Source organism: Phyllobates terribilis, unplaced genomic scaffold, assembly GCF_046119375.1.
Source record: "Phyllobates terribilis strain yellow unplaced genomic scaffold, ASM4611937v1 Scaffold_11__3_contigs__length_659146591, whole genome shotgun sequence".
NCBI lineage: Eukaryota > Metazoa > Chordata > Amphibia > Anura > Dendrobatidae > Phyllobates > Phyllobates terribilis.
In genome coordinates this window covers 458,855,744-458,871,337 of record NW_027362771.1, presented here as the reverse complement: position 1 = coordinate 458,871,337, position 15,594 = coordinate 458,855,744, and the positions used below count along the sequence as shown (strand labels likewise).

Sequence of the window (15,594 nt, the reverse complement as noted above, 5' to 3'; positions counted from 1 at the left end):
CCAAAATTTAAGAACATCGTCGAGAACATGCTGAAACGTTTAAAACCTTGGGTTGTCTGATGAATTTGAAGTTACATTTTTTACATTCCCATTTGGACTACTTTCCTGAAAACCTTGGTGCTATTAGTGAAGAGCAAGGAGAAAGATTTCATCAGGATATCAAGGAAATGGAACGTGAACATGATGAGAGACTACTGCTGGATGCTTCACATGGAAGATCCGCAGGCCTTCTACAAGAGAAAATGTAGCAAGAGAAGCTTTAAAGAGAAAACACATTTTATATATAAATATTGTGTATATTTTTGGCTACAATAAAGATTGTTCTTGTTCATCTCGCTTGTACATAATGTCACGCATGTTTTGTGCAAAATTCATACGTGATGGTTAAAAAAAGAAGTGTTTTTTTAAATCAGGGCATAAGAAAACATAAGAATCAGTCATTCGATTTGAAAATATTTTCATAAACCCAAATTCTGCATACTTGTGTAATTACAGTATATACTATATCTGAGAGACAAAAGTATCACTATGACAGATCCATCAATATGACGACATCATTACTATACCTATCCGAATATAGTGGATATAATTATAACCCCTACATGAATTATACCCACTAGGAATGTTCCATTTACGAGTATAGTTTTATTTTGGTTGTAAATATTAAGAGATATGTGCTAGGGACAATTTCTCTAACTCCACATCAGAGATGGGAGTCATTGGAAACCATAAAATAGTCACACATACTTTCTAGAAGGCAGTTGTCTAGATCTAGATTTTGGCAGTTCAATGTCACTCTCGCCACTGCTAGCATCATCATCATCGTCTTCATCATCATCTTCATCCGAAACTTTTTTCTTCTCCCTGACAACATAGCACAAGTATTAACTTAACTTCAATTTAAAAAGACAAAGAGATGAAACTTTGAGTGCTGGAATAGTAAAGGCTGCAATGCATGCCATATGGCTGGGGATGAGAAATACTCACTTCTTGCAGGCTGATCTTGTACTCCTCCTCCGTGGGCTTTCACTTTCAGAATCTGTAGTCTAAAAAAACAGCCCAAAGTAAATAATAGGCACATACATGTAACATATACATCCACTCTTCAACTTTGAAACTGCAGCACTAAGAAGAGGGAAAAGTCGTGGAATTAATGAAATCACAGGATCGAAAGACATGTTAGTGATGTGCAAATGATGAAAAAATGGAAACAAAATTTTCAGAACATCTCAATTTATTTAGTATTGTGACGGGCAGAAATACAAGCACTTACATTGCAGACCATGGAAGCACAATTAGACCAACGCAGGCTGTTCACAATTGCACAAGCAACATGAAGCCTAGTGTTGTCCTGTTGAAAAATGGTTCCTGGGACACTTTCACAATCCCTTGTGAAGACTTCTCATGGAGTTGTCTATAGTCTCCAGACCAATCTCGGCTAATATAGCATCCAAAACAAAAGTGGGTCTCTGAAGAGGATAGCACCATGATAATCTTTGAGAGCGGTGGTGTAAAGTCAATTGAAAACCTGTAGCTGGACATCTGTCTCAATGGCATGCATTCGCTTTGGTATGTGGCATCTAATGTCACTTGCAGTACAGAAGGATCACTACATGCCATTCTTCATATCTGACAAAACCATGTAGACAATGCCATGAAGAAGCCTTCACTAGGGAATGTCACAACAGTCTGACTCCTAGGATTATGTTATGGGCTGGCAAAATGTAGGGTAGCCTGACCCTCTAGTCTTCATTTCAGATACGCAGGTCGGAGTTACACTGATTTGGTCATGTAACAAGTGGTATGGCCATTTCTCCAAAGTGTCCCATGAGGTATTTTATCAACACGACAACACCAGGCCGCATGATGCTCATGCTTCTGTGAGCAGCCTGCACAGCCTAAATGCACTACCATGGCCTCCGGATAGGACTCGTCTCTCATCCAGCAAATCTGGGACATTATTGGTCGGCACTTACAGGGTAGCTGACAGCAGCAGATCTTTATGAACTTGCCCAAGTGCATTCAGCGTGGCAGAACATTCCTCAGACAACAATTAATAACCTCATTAATAGCAGATAAGGTGTGTAAGTGCGTGTATTTCTGCCATAGCACTCATACTCGATACTGAATAAATTGAGATGTTTTGAGAATTCAGCTTCTATTTTTTCATCATTCGCATATCAATAACATGTCTATCCATCCTGTCATTTCCATAATCCCATGACTTTTCCTTTTTGGTGTTGCAATGAGTACACCCCAACAGTATGTCTCCTGATCTGAATCCAACCGAAACATCTATGGGGAATTCTGAAGAGACAAAATCGAGCATCACTCAGCATCCAGACTCTAAAAGGGCTCGTTCTTGAAGAATAGAAAAATATAGATGCTGCAATATGTCACCAACTTGTTCATTCCATGCCTAGAAGACTTGGTGCTGTTCTTAAAAATCATGTAGGTCATACAACTTATTTCACCAGCTGTATATGTTCCCTGAAAGCAGATCAGTGTGCTGTTGTCAATTTGACAAATATATACAGGATGATCATAAAAGATGAAATAAAGAGGTTTATTTCAAAATGTATTACATACAGAATAGTGAATGGCACAGGATAACGAACAAACTCTCCAAGTTTAGCACATAATGTTTACAAATGTTCTGTGTCCTCCCTTTGTCAAACGACACACATCTATGCAGTAATGCAGTTCTACCCAAACACTCTGCAGCCTGTCCCAGTCGATGGCCATTAGAGCGGTGGTAATGCGGTCCCGGAGCTCACCCAGCATTGCTGGCAAAGGCGGCACGTAAACAATGTCTTTAACTTATCCACAAAGGAAGAAGTGAGATCGGGAAACATGGGGGCTCACTTTCATACTGTCATGCAACTGATTTACACTTATCATACTCAAAAAAAACAAAACATAAAATGCTTTCTCTTGCATAGTCGCCATTTTGGGATCAGATGCCGCCCTGCCACATGGTTAGTCACAAGTGAGTCTGCAAACGTGAGCATATATTGTGAGGCCAATGTCACAGGAGAAATATACAGTCACAATTCTGTGCCCATATTACAGCTACGAGCTCGAGACCAATTGCAGATGTATTGACCTGAACATACAACATCATGGATCCCATACAATGCAGGTATTTCAGGTCATTAAATCTACAGATGGGCTGGGACTAGCACTCCTAATACAGACACAGAAATGCAACGGTGTTACACTTGTGTGAAATAGCGTCAAAATTATACAAGCATAAAATCTGTTTAAAGGGAACCTGCCATGTAAAATAACACTATTAAACTGCAGCTATGGGGTTAATCTGCAGGTTAATAGCTTTCTGACACCATTCGATGCCAACATTGAGAGCTCCACTGTCAGGAAGAAATGAACTTTATTCCTCCCAGCAGCACTCAGTCGTAGGTATGGCGCCAGCACGGTTCCAGTCACCGCTCTGTGTATAGAGGGCAGCAGCTGTTACCGCGCCCCCGGCTCTGACTGACAGCCAGGACTAATGCTGATCCTGCTGTCAGGACCACACCTATGACTGGAACCTGAACACTGTCAGGAAGAATAAAGTTTATTTCCTCCTGGCAGCGGAGCTCTCAGTGCTGGCACCACACGGTATCAGAACACTATTAACCTGGAGATTAACCACATATCTGCAGGTTAATAGTGTTATTTTACATGACAGGTTCCCTTTAAGGTTTGGAAAAATCAATATATTACTACTTGACCTACAACTTTCCATTGTCAGCCAACGACATCCAATATTGTTAACTTCACTCTCACACACCAGTATGTCGGTCAGCGTTTTACATTAGTATAATAAGCCAAATCCAAAAGTGGAAGGAACACATAAAAATATCATGGAAAGGTCTGCACCCCTTGTATGCCTTAACATAAATCCTAAATTATCGGCCTCTGAGCAGGGAAATCATTGTCTCACATAGTTTAAATGATGGAGAATTACATTGCATTTGCTCTCCTCTCCTGCGATGTCGCTTCTTACCTCGGCCTTAATGTTAAATCTTGAAGGCTCTTGTCGGCTCCTATTAGACCTTCTTACACCGTACACATCAGGGTATTCTTCCCACATCTAAAAAAATATTGGGAAGATGACCTGCTTGTTATTATACTGCCTAATGGCACAAATGGACAAATAACAATGACTAGGGCTTGGTCTTTCTGAATGCGATATTCCAGAATTTGTTTCCAACTCAGAATCGTATCATACAGTTACTAATATGAGGGTAAAAAGACAATATACACTGTGTTCCAAATTATTATGCAAATAATATTTTCTCAGATTTTCCCAAATTACCTATATGAATTGCAGTCATTGTAATTTTCCAGTCAAATAACTATTAGAGTACAACTGAAAGGTTTTTGTACAAACTGCCTATGATAACAGTATATTTTTAAAAAAATAAAACACTCAAACTGCACTCAAAATGCATGTTCCAAATTATTATGCACAGCAGAGTTTTCAACCTTTTCATTTCAATAAAGAACAAAAAAATTGCCATTTTTGAAATTATAAGCATTAGCAGGTTATTACAAGCTGAAATCAAACAGTTTTCAACTCAAAACTTCATTCTAGGTGATGCTACATTTGCACATAGGACACCTTGTTCGAAAGGAGCTTCTGAACTCTCTCGTCCATTGAATTTGTCAGGTTTTGGATGGTTTCTGCTTCAATTGTTTTGCATGAGGACAGAATACCCTCCCAGAGCTGTTGCTTAGATGTGAACTGCCTCCCGCCATCATAGACACTCCTTTTAATGATGCTCCAGAGGTTCTCAATGGGGTTGAGGTCAGGGGAGCATGGGGGTCACACCATAAGTTTGTCCCCTTTTATGCCCATAGCAGCCAGAGATGCAGATGTTTTATGTGCAGCATGAGACGGGGCATTATCATGCATGAAAATGATCTTGCTGTGGAATACACGGTTCTTCTTCTTGAACCATGGAAGGAAGTGCTGTTTGAGAAACTCAACATACATTATGGAGTTCATCTTTACCCCTTCAGGGATCCTAAAAGGGCCGACAATCTCTCTCCCCATGATTCCAGCCCAAAACATTACTCCACCTCCTCCTTGTTAGCGCCGTAGGAGTGTTTGCATGGGGTGTCCATCAACCAGCCATCCTCCACTCCATCCATCTAGACCATCGAGATCATTTCATGCATGATAATGCCCCGTCTCATGCTGCACATAACACATCTGCATCTCTGGCTGCTATGGGCATAAAAGGGAACAAACTTATGGTGTGGCACCCATGCTCCCCTGACCTCAACCCCATTGAGAACCTCTGGAGCATCATCAAAAGGAGTGTCTATGATGGCGGGAGGCAGTTCACATCGAAGCAACAGCTCTGGGAGGGTATTCTGTCCTCATGCAAAACAATTGAAGCAGAAACCATCCAAAACCTGACAAATTCAATGGACGAGAGAGTTCAGAAGCTCCTTTCGGACAAGCGGTCCTATGTGCAAATGTAACATCACCTAGAATAAAGTTTTGAGTTGAAAACTGTTTGATTTCAATTTGTAATAACCTGCTAATGCTTATAATTTCAAAAATGACCATTTTTTTGTTTTTTATTAAAATGAAAAGGTTGAAAACTCTGCTGTGCATAATAATTTGGAACATGCATTTTGAGTGCAGTTTGAGTGTTTTATTTTTTAAAAAATATACTGTTATCATAGGCAGTTTGTACAAAAACCTTTCAATTGTACTCTAATAGTTATTTGACTGGAAAATTACAATGACTGCAACTCATATAGGTAATTTGGGAAAATCTGAGAAAATATTATTTGCATAATAATTTGGAACACAGTGTATTAACCCTAGAACGCATGACCATAAAAATGGGTATTTTCAAAAAAGAGTTGTTATACCGAAAATGCCTGTAACATAAAAATAAATGAACAACTGGAAATGACAAACAACTATATACCTGAGGAATACCTAGAGTTTCAAAATTCTAACTAAAGTAATCTTGCAGAAAATAGAAAACAATTAACAGGGCGGGCCTGCGAGGCCCCAGGTATGCATTCTAGGGTTAAATAATATATTCTTGCCAGTTTTACCTAAATTGCTCCAACATTACAAGTAACTTATAATTTTTCCATGTGACCGTTCACTTATACAGAACGTCAATCCACAATTTTTGATGTTAGTCTAATAAACCTTAGTATACACAATTGTAAAAGCGTGGAAAAATCATGTTTTAATATAGGCGCTTTTGTCATTACTTTCTCGTAAAGAAGCAGTTTTAGGAACGATTACTTCAATCAGCATCTATAGAAAAGCAAATGTCTTTAAAGCGAACCTGTCATCAGGATTGTGCTCAGTAAACTACATACACTGTCAGTTGGGTGACATTACACTGATTAAAATGATACCTTGGTTGATGAAATCAGTCCTGTAGGTCTTGTGTAATCTTAATTTGCACCTGTGGGTGGGGCTTTATGTGGTGCTCTGTTCTTATATTCATGCTTATGGGCTTACATGACAGGTTACTGAACATTCAGTGACCTGCCTCCTATTTTAAATACTGCGCTTGCGCAGTTCATATTGTGGTAAATAACATTTTTTTTAACCCCAGCAAAATGGCGCCAACGCATGCACTGTAGCATCTACCACTTGCCGATAGATGTTATAGCGCACGCGCTGCAGCCATTTTGCTGGAGCTAAAAAAAAATGTTTTGATCCAACCAAATGGCAGAGACGCCCGCACATGAGCATCTATCGCTGACAGATAAATGCTACTGCACACGTGCGCGGACATTTTGTTGGAGCAAAAGAAAAAAATTTGGCTCCAGCAAAATGGCCGTGACGCGTGCCATTTTGTTGGAGCAAAAAAATGTTTTCGCTCCAGCAAAAGGGCCACGGCAAGCGATAGATGCTTCAGTGCAAGCACCATTCTCCTGGGGTTGAAAACAATTTTTATTTACCACAATTTGAACTAAGCGCAGTATTTAAAATAGGAGGCAGGTCACTGAATGTTCAGTGACCTGACATATAAACACATGAGCATGAATATAAGAACAGTGCCCCACCCACAGGCCGCCCTGGAGCACATCTAATCATCTCCAGACTGCAAGTAAAGATTAAACAAGAACCACAGGACGGACTTCATCACCCCAGGTATCATTTTAATCAATGTAATGGCGCCAACCTGACACTGTAGTTTACTTAGCACAATCCCGATGACAGGTTTGCTTTAAGATGTGCTTTTACCACAGATCTTACCTTTTTCACGTCGGCCAGCCTCTCCTTTTTGGGAACAGACTTTTCTTTCGCATCGGAGAGCAGTTCCTGTGTTTTGGATCCATTGGATTCACACTCGGACTCAGACTGGCTCCCTGAGGACTCAGAGCTGCTGTTGGATTCGCCGCTGGCCTGCTCACTTGCCTGCTCACTTTCTGATTGGCTGCCTGACTCTGACGCAGAGTGATTGGACTCTTCCGATGCTGAATGGCTATATCAGGGAGGTGAAATGTATAAGTAAGACGTAACTGAAAGTTTACAGAGTGCTAATCTACACAGATATCTGCAAAATACCTATGTCAGGCTAGATTCACACTAGTGTTTGGTGATGTTTTTCTGTTCCAGAAGTGATGCAAAAAAAAAAAACAAACATCTGTGACGGATACGACTCTCATCAGATAGACCCCAACTACTACAGTACGGCCCATTTGGATTCAGTTTGGGATGCCTCCATGTTGCGCTCCAACGTATGTGTGCCCTGACATAACTGTATGTACTGCAGTGTGGTTTAGTTTACTCCACAGGGACATTAACACAACTTTAGAGGGGCTCTTACTTTCATGGTTTTGTATAAAAAAAAAAAAAAAAAAAAAAACATGCTTGCCATGATAAAAATAAGAAAATCAGCCGACTCTCATCATTCTTCCCGATCCAACCTTAAGTCTCTGCCGCTGCCCAAGTGGATTGTGTATAGGCTGCAGCAGTGACTTCACATCTACAGCGCTGCAGACGTTCATTACCATCTACATCAGCAGAACCACTGAGCTCAGCGATAGGCTGCAGCGCTGGCTCCAGCCAATACAGGTTCTGCGGCAAAAATGGCTGATACCTGGCAAAGACGCTTCAGGAAAATGAATGACGGCAGTTTCCCGAAGCATTTTTTGCCTTGGAAAACTTGGCCATTCCGCCAGCGTCTTAGATATGCCATGTGCACATAACCCTATAGGAATACGACACTCCTCTCTACCTGTGCTTTTCTGGATACTTCAACTCATATTCCAAATACATAATGAGAAGAGAATTGGTGTATGGTGGCATGGACTTACGTGGATGACAATCTCTATGCAGTGCTGTGGAATATCTCGGCACATTATAAATAACAGGAAATAATAATACTATGGGGAACTAAGCTCTTGAGTTGAAAACTCCAACAGCGAAGGACATTTTTACATTACCATATTCCTATCTAACATTGCCAAGATCCATCATCACAGTATGATTTGTGGGGGTCTGAAGGGGACATTGATCTGGTATAGCCCTGAGTCCCTTGATGTCCACTGAGCAGTAGCATCACGGACACATTCTGCAAGGGGTATGGCCATGTGGCCCTGTATAAGGGGGCTGGCTGCAGGTCCCTGCACAGCTACACTCCACAGCTCTGTATCTCCTCTAGTCTGAGGATCAATGAGCGTCCCAGAAGTCGGACCTCTGATATTATAAAGTAAATCCATGATCTATCCATATGCCATTATTTAGAGGATGGAAACAACCCTTTATAATCTTTATTTTTATATAGCGCTAACATATTCCGCAGTGCTTTACATACATTATCGTCGCTGTCCCCATCGGGGCTCACAATCTAGATTCCCCATCAGTATGTCTTTATATATATATTTATATATATATATATAGCCGGTCACCTGACTGCACTGGACAGTCTCACTATGAGCCTTTGGACTGTCTCATTCGGAAAAGCAGGTTTTTTCAAAAGGTGAATTATTCAGATATTGACTAAAGCCCCATACTGAGCATAGTGCGCTCAGCTCCGCTATACAGCTTACTGCCAGCAGGTGGCAGGAGAAGCACACTAGAGGTTCATGAGGGAACTGTAGACAGCCGACACCAGCGCCATTTTGTAATATAATCCTCAAGACTATTCTGCTCCAGCAGCTGTTGCTGCTCCTCTCAAAATGGAGAAAGTCTCCAACATTAAATACTAAACATCTCAGAAATCAATTACAAATAACAAAGGCAAAAAAATGATGGTACAAGTCAGATTAAATAGTTATATTGTTATACTTCACTAGTATGTAATAAGGTGTATGTGTATATTATATATAAGGGCGACAGATGTGATCTTACATAAACTTTCCCCTTTAGCAAGTTTGATGTTTTACAGCCTCATAACCAAGGTAAAGTCCCCATACACATTAGATGGCAGCCGAATCCGCTGATACCAACAGTTTGGAAGACCCCGGCTGTCCCCCCAACAGATGACATTGGGAGACAGAAGGATTTGGCATGTCTTATCCTTTTGTTCTCTAGAGATAAGCCACCATTGGTGTCCGGCAGCAGCTCTCATAGAGAGTACAGGAGCGCTCGGCCAGCTGAGTGCTCCTGTGCATGGAAAAGTAGAGGGAGACAGCCATGGATCGACTGACAGCCATCTAAAGTGTATGGAGAACCTAACGTCTCAGTTATTCTTTCCTTAATGGCCCACTTACGTGAGCCAATACTGAGGAACCAGTGTTCATAAGAACTTCTTCACCAACTGCTCATGTAAACAGGACATGTGCCGCAACAGCGATTGTATTCTATGTGACAGAATTCTGGTCGGATAAATGACTGCCAAATGGCTTGTGTATAGCCGATCGGTGGTCGTTTAATGGCCACTATGTTTTTGTACTTGCCTGAATGTATACACCAGAAAAAGCTAGCGACATATACTAACATTCCCATAGGTCACACTTACTATAGAGAGGCCATGTGTGTCCTTTTGGTGTCCCGTCTGCATACAGTTTATAACTGTATAGTAATCTGTGGAGTCGGAATAAAATGTACTGACTCCTAAAATATATAATACATTGGGTACAATAGTACAATGCAGAATGTGCTGTAAATGTTTTCATAAGAATTTGGGAAAGTTATGAAATGTCTGTTCTGTTCCTGATCTAAGGATCTTGGCTTTTCGTTGAGATGAATGTGAGCAGCACTTTATGTACACGCTCAGTAGTGAGGCAGTGCTGCACTTTATGTACACGCTCAGTAGTGAGGCAGTGCTGCACTTTATGTACACGCTCAGTAGCGAGGCAGTGCTGCACTTTATGTACACGCTCAGTATTGAGGCAGGGCTGTGGAGTCAGGAGTCAGGGAGATTGAGGAGTCTGGGGTTTGACTTACCGACTCCACAGCACGAAAAGCACAACAGACTGTGCTTTCCTATACAGAGTGTCACAATTTCTTTCAATGGGTCCCTACAGTGGAGGGCATCAATTCAGATTGTGGCCAATGTCAGACATATACCTCATGAACGCCAGACAGTGACCAAAAACAAAGTGCATTAAAGGGGTTTTCCCCACAAATAAAGTTCATTTTAATTCATGGTTTTTGGAATAAAAATAAGTTCCACAAATGGATGCATTTAAAAAATAATGTTCCTGTGCTGAGATAATGTTATAAATGTGCCCCTGCTGTGTACTGTGTAATGGCTGTGTCTGACCCTGCAGGAACATGGTCTGATCATACCACAGCTCCTGGACAGGGGAGGAAGAGAGTATACAGACAGGACAGCAGGGTCTGACACAGCCAATACACAGTAGGGGCATATATATATATATATATACACGTTCACAGCACAGGAACATTTTTTTTCAACATCCAATTGTGGAACTTAGTATTCAAACGTCTATTGATTAAAATGTTGATTAAAATTAACTTTGTTCGTGGGAAAACGTCTTTAAGTACAAGCTATGACGCCAGAAACATTCAGCTTGAAGACAGGAATTTGCCAGCATAACCAATAACTAGATACATATACAGCAAGGCCATCAGGCTCATTGCTTAAAAATGTACAGGCTTACCAAGGTAAAAGACCGGATGAGAAGTTCACAGGACATGAATAAGGCTGTGTGTACACGTTGCAGATTTGGTGGGTTTTTGTCACGTTTTTTCTGCGCGGATTTGTGACAAAACCTGAAGCCAGCTAAGTGAATGAGAACCCTGAAGTGTTAGGGTATGTGCACACGATGCAGAAATGAATCAGAAAATTTCTGCATCATTTCTGCATATCCCTGGCAGAAAAAACGCATGCAGATTGTGCATGCGTTTTTCCTGCAGAATACATGCGGATCCACATGCAGATTCACATGCGTTTCCGCATGCAGATTGACAAGCGCTTTCCAGGCGATTTTAGCATCACCTGGAAAGTGCTTGACAACTAGGTCACACTATATATATCCATGCAAACAGCATGGATTTATATAGTGTGACCCGAGAGAGTGTATATACTTACCTCCGATGGCCCGCGCTGTCCTGCTTTACAAAGTTCCCGGCTGCCGGCAACTTTGAATTGAAAGACCTGCCGACGTCAGCGTCACGTGACCAGTCACATGACTCTGACGTCAGCGCAGGTCCTACAACTCACTGCAAGTGCCGGGAACCAAGCGGGAGCGCTACGCGGGCCGACAGAAGGTAAGAATACATTTATTTTTTATTTTATTCTTTTTTTACAGCTTTTTTAATGGTACCTGGGTGTGGATGAGACTCTCCTCTCCTCCACACCCGGGTACCATCCGCATATTAGAACGCGCCAATAGCGCAAGTACAGATGCTGTCTTGCGGAATTGGCGCGTTCTAATGCAAGTCAATGGCGGCGAAATCGCCGCGTTTCCGCAAAATTAATTGACATGCTGCGGATTTTTGACCGCAGCGTTCACGCTGCGGAAAAATCCGCATCATGGGCACAGCACATGCGGATTTCCATTGGGGAACATTGCTTCCCTTCTACCATGCGTTTTTCATGCGTTTCCGCGGCGTTTCCGCAACTGCGAAAACGCATGAAATACACATCGTGTGAACTCAGCCTTATGCACACGTTGAGTATTTGTGACTCGCAGATTTGGTGCAGAAAATAATCTGCAGCATGGCAATTCTCTGTGCATTTTTGCCCTGCATTTTTCACCATTCACTTCACTTAAATCAGTCAAAAAAGCACCAAAAACAGGCATATTTTCCATTGAGTCTTTTGCTGCCAAAAAATTCCTAGAGATGCAGAATCGTTGCAGTAATTTCTGAAATCAAATACTCAACATGTGCAGCACATAGCCTAACACTACGGCAATTGTGAACAAGCACTTATGTTAACGCTTGTTTCACAATAACCATGCAGTCTAAAGAGGCTGCCGATCACCCAATCGAAGGAAATTCTCTTTTGGTTTGCACAACAAAAAAAAAATCAGTGTTCTCGGCAACGCATTGTCCTATGCCAACAAGCCCAATGACAGCTTATGTGCACTGGATGATACATTACAGTTGTCTCAGTGCACAGGACTTCACAACAACGGCCCGCCAAAGGATGTTGTGTTGTGGCCCGCGGAGCTGTCTGGGAGGCTCCGCTCCCTTCTTTTTATGAACAAATGAATTCACGTCTGAAAGACGGCACTGAGACCGGGACAGAGGAGCGCCTGTCAGTCCCGGCCCCGACGTGTAGCAGTGTGATGAGGTCAGCACACTGCTGACAGTCATCACATTGCTGCCGGAGCCGCAAAGGCATCGGAGACGTTGGACCTTAGTAAGAGTTCTATGAAGGAACCAAAGATTAAACATGTTTATTCATCATTTTACATGAAGGGGCCAGGGGAGGGTCTTGTGTAACTGCCGAGGCACATTATGGGTGGAATTGTGAAAGGGGGTACAATATAGTGGGGGGCAGTAGGGTGGACTTTATGAAGAGGGAGGCAGTGTGGAGGAAATACTATGGAAAGGGTCAATTTGGGCTGTATTTTGGAGAGAATCAGTGGGGGTATATTATGGAGTGGGACACTGTGGGGGGATATGATAGAAAGAGGCACTGTGGGTGGGGAATACTATTGAGAGGCTCAGTGTGGGAATGGAACATTGATGAGAGGGGCAGTGTGGGGGGGAAATATTATGGAGAGGGTTATATTATAGAGAGAAGCAGTGTGGGGGGTGGGATATATTGTACAGGAAGCACAGTGAAGGGAATTTATTCAGGAGCACAGCATGGGAGATATTTTTATTTATGGGGCAAAATAATGATAATTTTATTTTTAATAAGGGCACCATGTCGGTATGTGCTGCTGAGGACGGAAAAGAGGGAAGTCTGCAGCAGGGCTGTGGAGTCGTTGTCGGTATAAAATGGACCGACTCCAACTCCTAAAATATATAGCAAATTGGGTACAGTAATTCAATGCAGTTTGTGGGGAATATATTTTCATAAGAATTGGGAAAGTTATGAAATGTCCTATAAATGTCTGTCCTATTCCTGATCTAAGGGTCTAGACTTTTAGCTGAGATGAATCTCTGCTACAGTAAATTTATCACTTAAACATGAGCCATGTATGAGGGAGTCGGAGTCGTGGAGTCGGTGTCATGGAAATTGAGGAGAGGTTTGGCTTACAGACTCCACAGCCCTGGTCTGCAGAGAGAAGATCTGGGCATGAAATCTCATCATGGTGTCTGTAGTACATGGAGACAAAAGATATGGGAACTACTCCAATCAGAGAAGATGTCACCTGTAAGGTACCTGGATTTAAATGTTTATTTGTGATACTGACTATCTAATCAGTGATGTGCTTCCTGTATGGTCCGCAGTTCGATGATTGCTGGTAACAACTCCAAGTATCTCCTCACCATTGTTAAGAACACACTGGGAGTTGTAGGTTCAAGCAATACAATTATATATGAGGCTTACCTGACATTGCATTTGATCACTCCACTATGCTGGTGCTGTATACTTGTACCAACGGTGGTTCTGGCGCTGCATTCATGTACTGGTAGTGATTTTGATCTTCAACACATATAGCAATCCATAACGTGCTTCGTGGCTATGTTAAAGCTTAATCTCAAATCTCTAATTTTTAAGTATTTTTATAGGAGGATTTGGTGAGTTTCTGCTCCAAAAATTCAGTTTAAGTTAAAGTGTGTTCACACGGATTTCTTTGGAGCAGAAACTCTCCAAATCCTCCTCAAATACTTAAAACTTAATTGTGGTGATGCACTAATGTACTGATTGTGGTTCTGGAGATGTATTCATGGAAGTACAACTTTAATTTTTTTTTGCAGCCCTTGGGATTGGTTCAGTATGGCAATATGGCACTTAGCAGGGCTGTGGAGTCGGTAAGCCAAACCTCCGACTCCTCCATTTCCATGACGCAGACTCCAACTCCGACTCCACGACACTCCCTCATACATGGCTCATGTTTAAGTGATAAATTTACTGTAGCACAGATTAATCTCAGCTAAAAGTCTAGACCCTTAGATCAGGAATAGGACAGACATTTATAGGACATTTCATAACTTTCCCAAATTCTTATGAAAAAATATTCTCCATAAACTGCACTGAACTACTGTACCCAATTTATTATATATTTTAGGAGTTGCAGTTGGTCTGTTTTATACAGACTCCACCAAAATGGGCTCAGACTCCAGACTCCACAGCCCTGGCTCTTGGACCACGGGTGTCACGAGACGACTGTGAGCGGCCAAGGATAGCGCCGCTCACAGGCAATAAAGATTACCAAAGGTAATTACAAAAAGACTTATAATCACAGGGTAAATACATTGGGGCAATCATAAAAAGTACTGGACAACTTCTTTAACTCAGGGCCCTAGAGTCCAATCCCTGTAGTTACTACAAAGTTATTTTCTCTAATAAAGGCCCCCTTCCTTCAGACTGAGACTATTCATGTGTGGGTATTGCATTTCATCCAGTCTCAAAACTTACCCTTCCAAACGACAGCCCAGTCCAACTACATAGATGCATGTTCCACTGAAGGGTTACACAGGTATTTGTGCTGTGGCTTTTTTTTAGTATCAAAGATTAGGTGACCTTATTTAAGGCCCCGTCACACTTAGCGACGCTACAGTCAGGGATCGTTGCTGCGTCGCTATGTGATCGCTGGTGAGCTGTCAAACAGGCAGGCTAACCAGCGATCAGGGGAGCAGAGACATTGTGGAAATAATCTTTCCACGATGTCCTGCTCCTGGTTACCAGCCTGCTGAAGCAGGAGCAGGCTGGTAACCATGATAAACAGCAGGTTACTAGGGGCACACGCGCACCTAGTAACCCGCTGTTTATCATGGTTACGAGCCTGCTACGGTGAGCGGGAGGTTACCGCTCACCGTAGCAGAGTGGTAACAATGATAAACACCGAGTTACTAAGTGCGCGTGTGCCCCCAGTAACCCGCTGTTTATCATGGTTACCAGCCTGATCGCTGGTCCCGCTGGTCACACACAGCGATGTGTGCTGACCAGCGGGAGGGCAAAGACCAAAAAATGGTCCAGGACATTCTGCAGCGATCAGCGACCTCACAGCAGGGGCCTGATAGCTGCAAAGTGTCACACATAGCGACATCGCTGGTGA

At 42.2% G+C, this 15,594-nt stretch overlaps 1 protein-coding gene across 13 annotated transcripts in view; it reads right to left on the bottom strand.

The window, feature by feature from the left end:
• Window positions 1–15,594, bottom strand: part of CHD2 (chromodomain helicase DNA binding protein 2) — a 129,991-nt gene that overhangs the window by 71,085 nt on the left and 43,312 nt on the right. For all 13 annotated transcript variants that reach the window (XM_073653315.1, XM_073653311.1, XM_073653310.1 and 10 more), the window contains exons 3-6: window positions 7,253–7,481; window positions 4,010–4,096; window positions 988–1,046; window positions 748–864 (exon numbers count right to left, since the gene is read on the bottom strand). In XM_073653315.1, coding sequence (XP_073509416.1) covers window positions 748–864; window positions 988–1,046; window positions 4,010–4,096; window positions 7,253–7,481 — 492 coding nt within the window. The remainder of the gene's footprint in view (window positions 1–747; window positions 865–987; window positions 1,047–4,009; window positions 4,097–7,252; window positions 7,482–15,594) is intronic.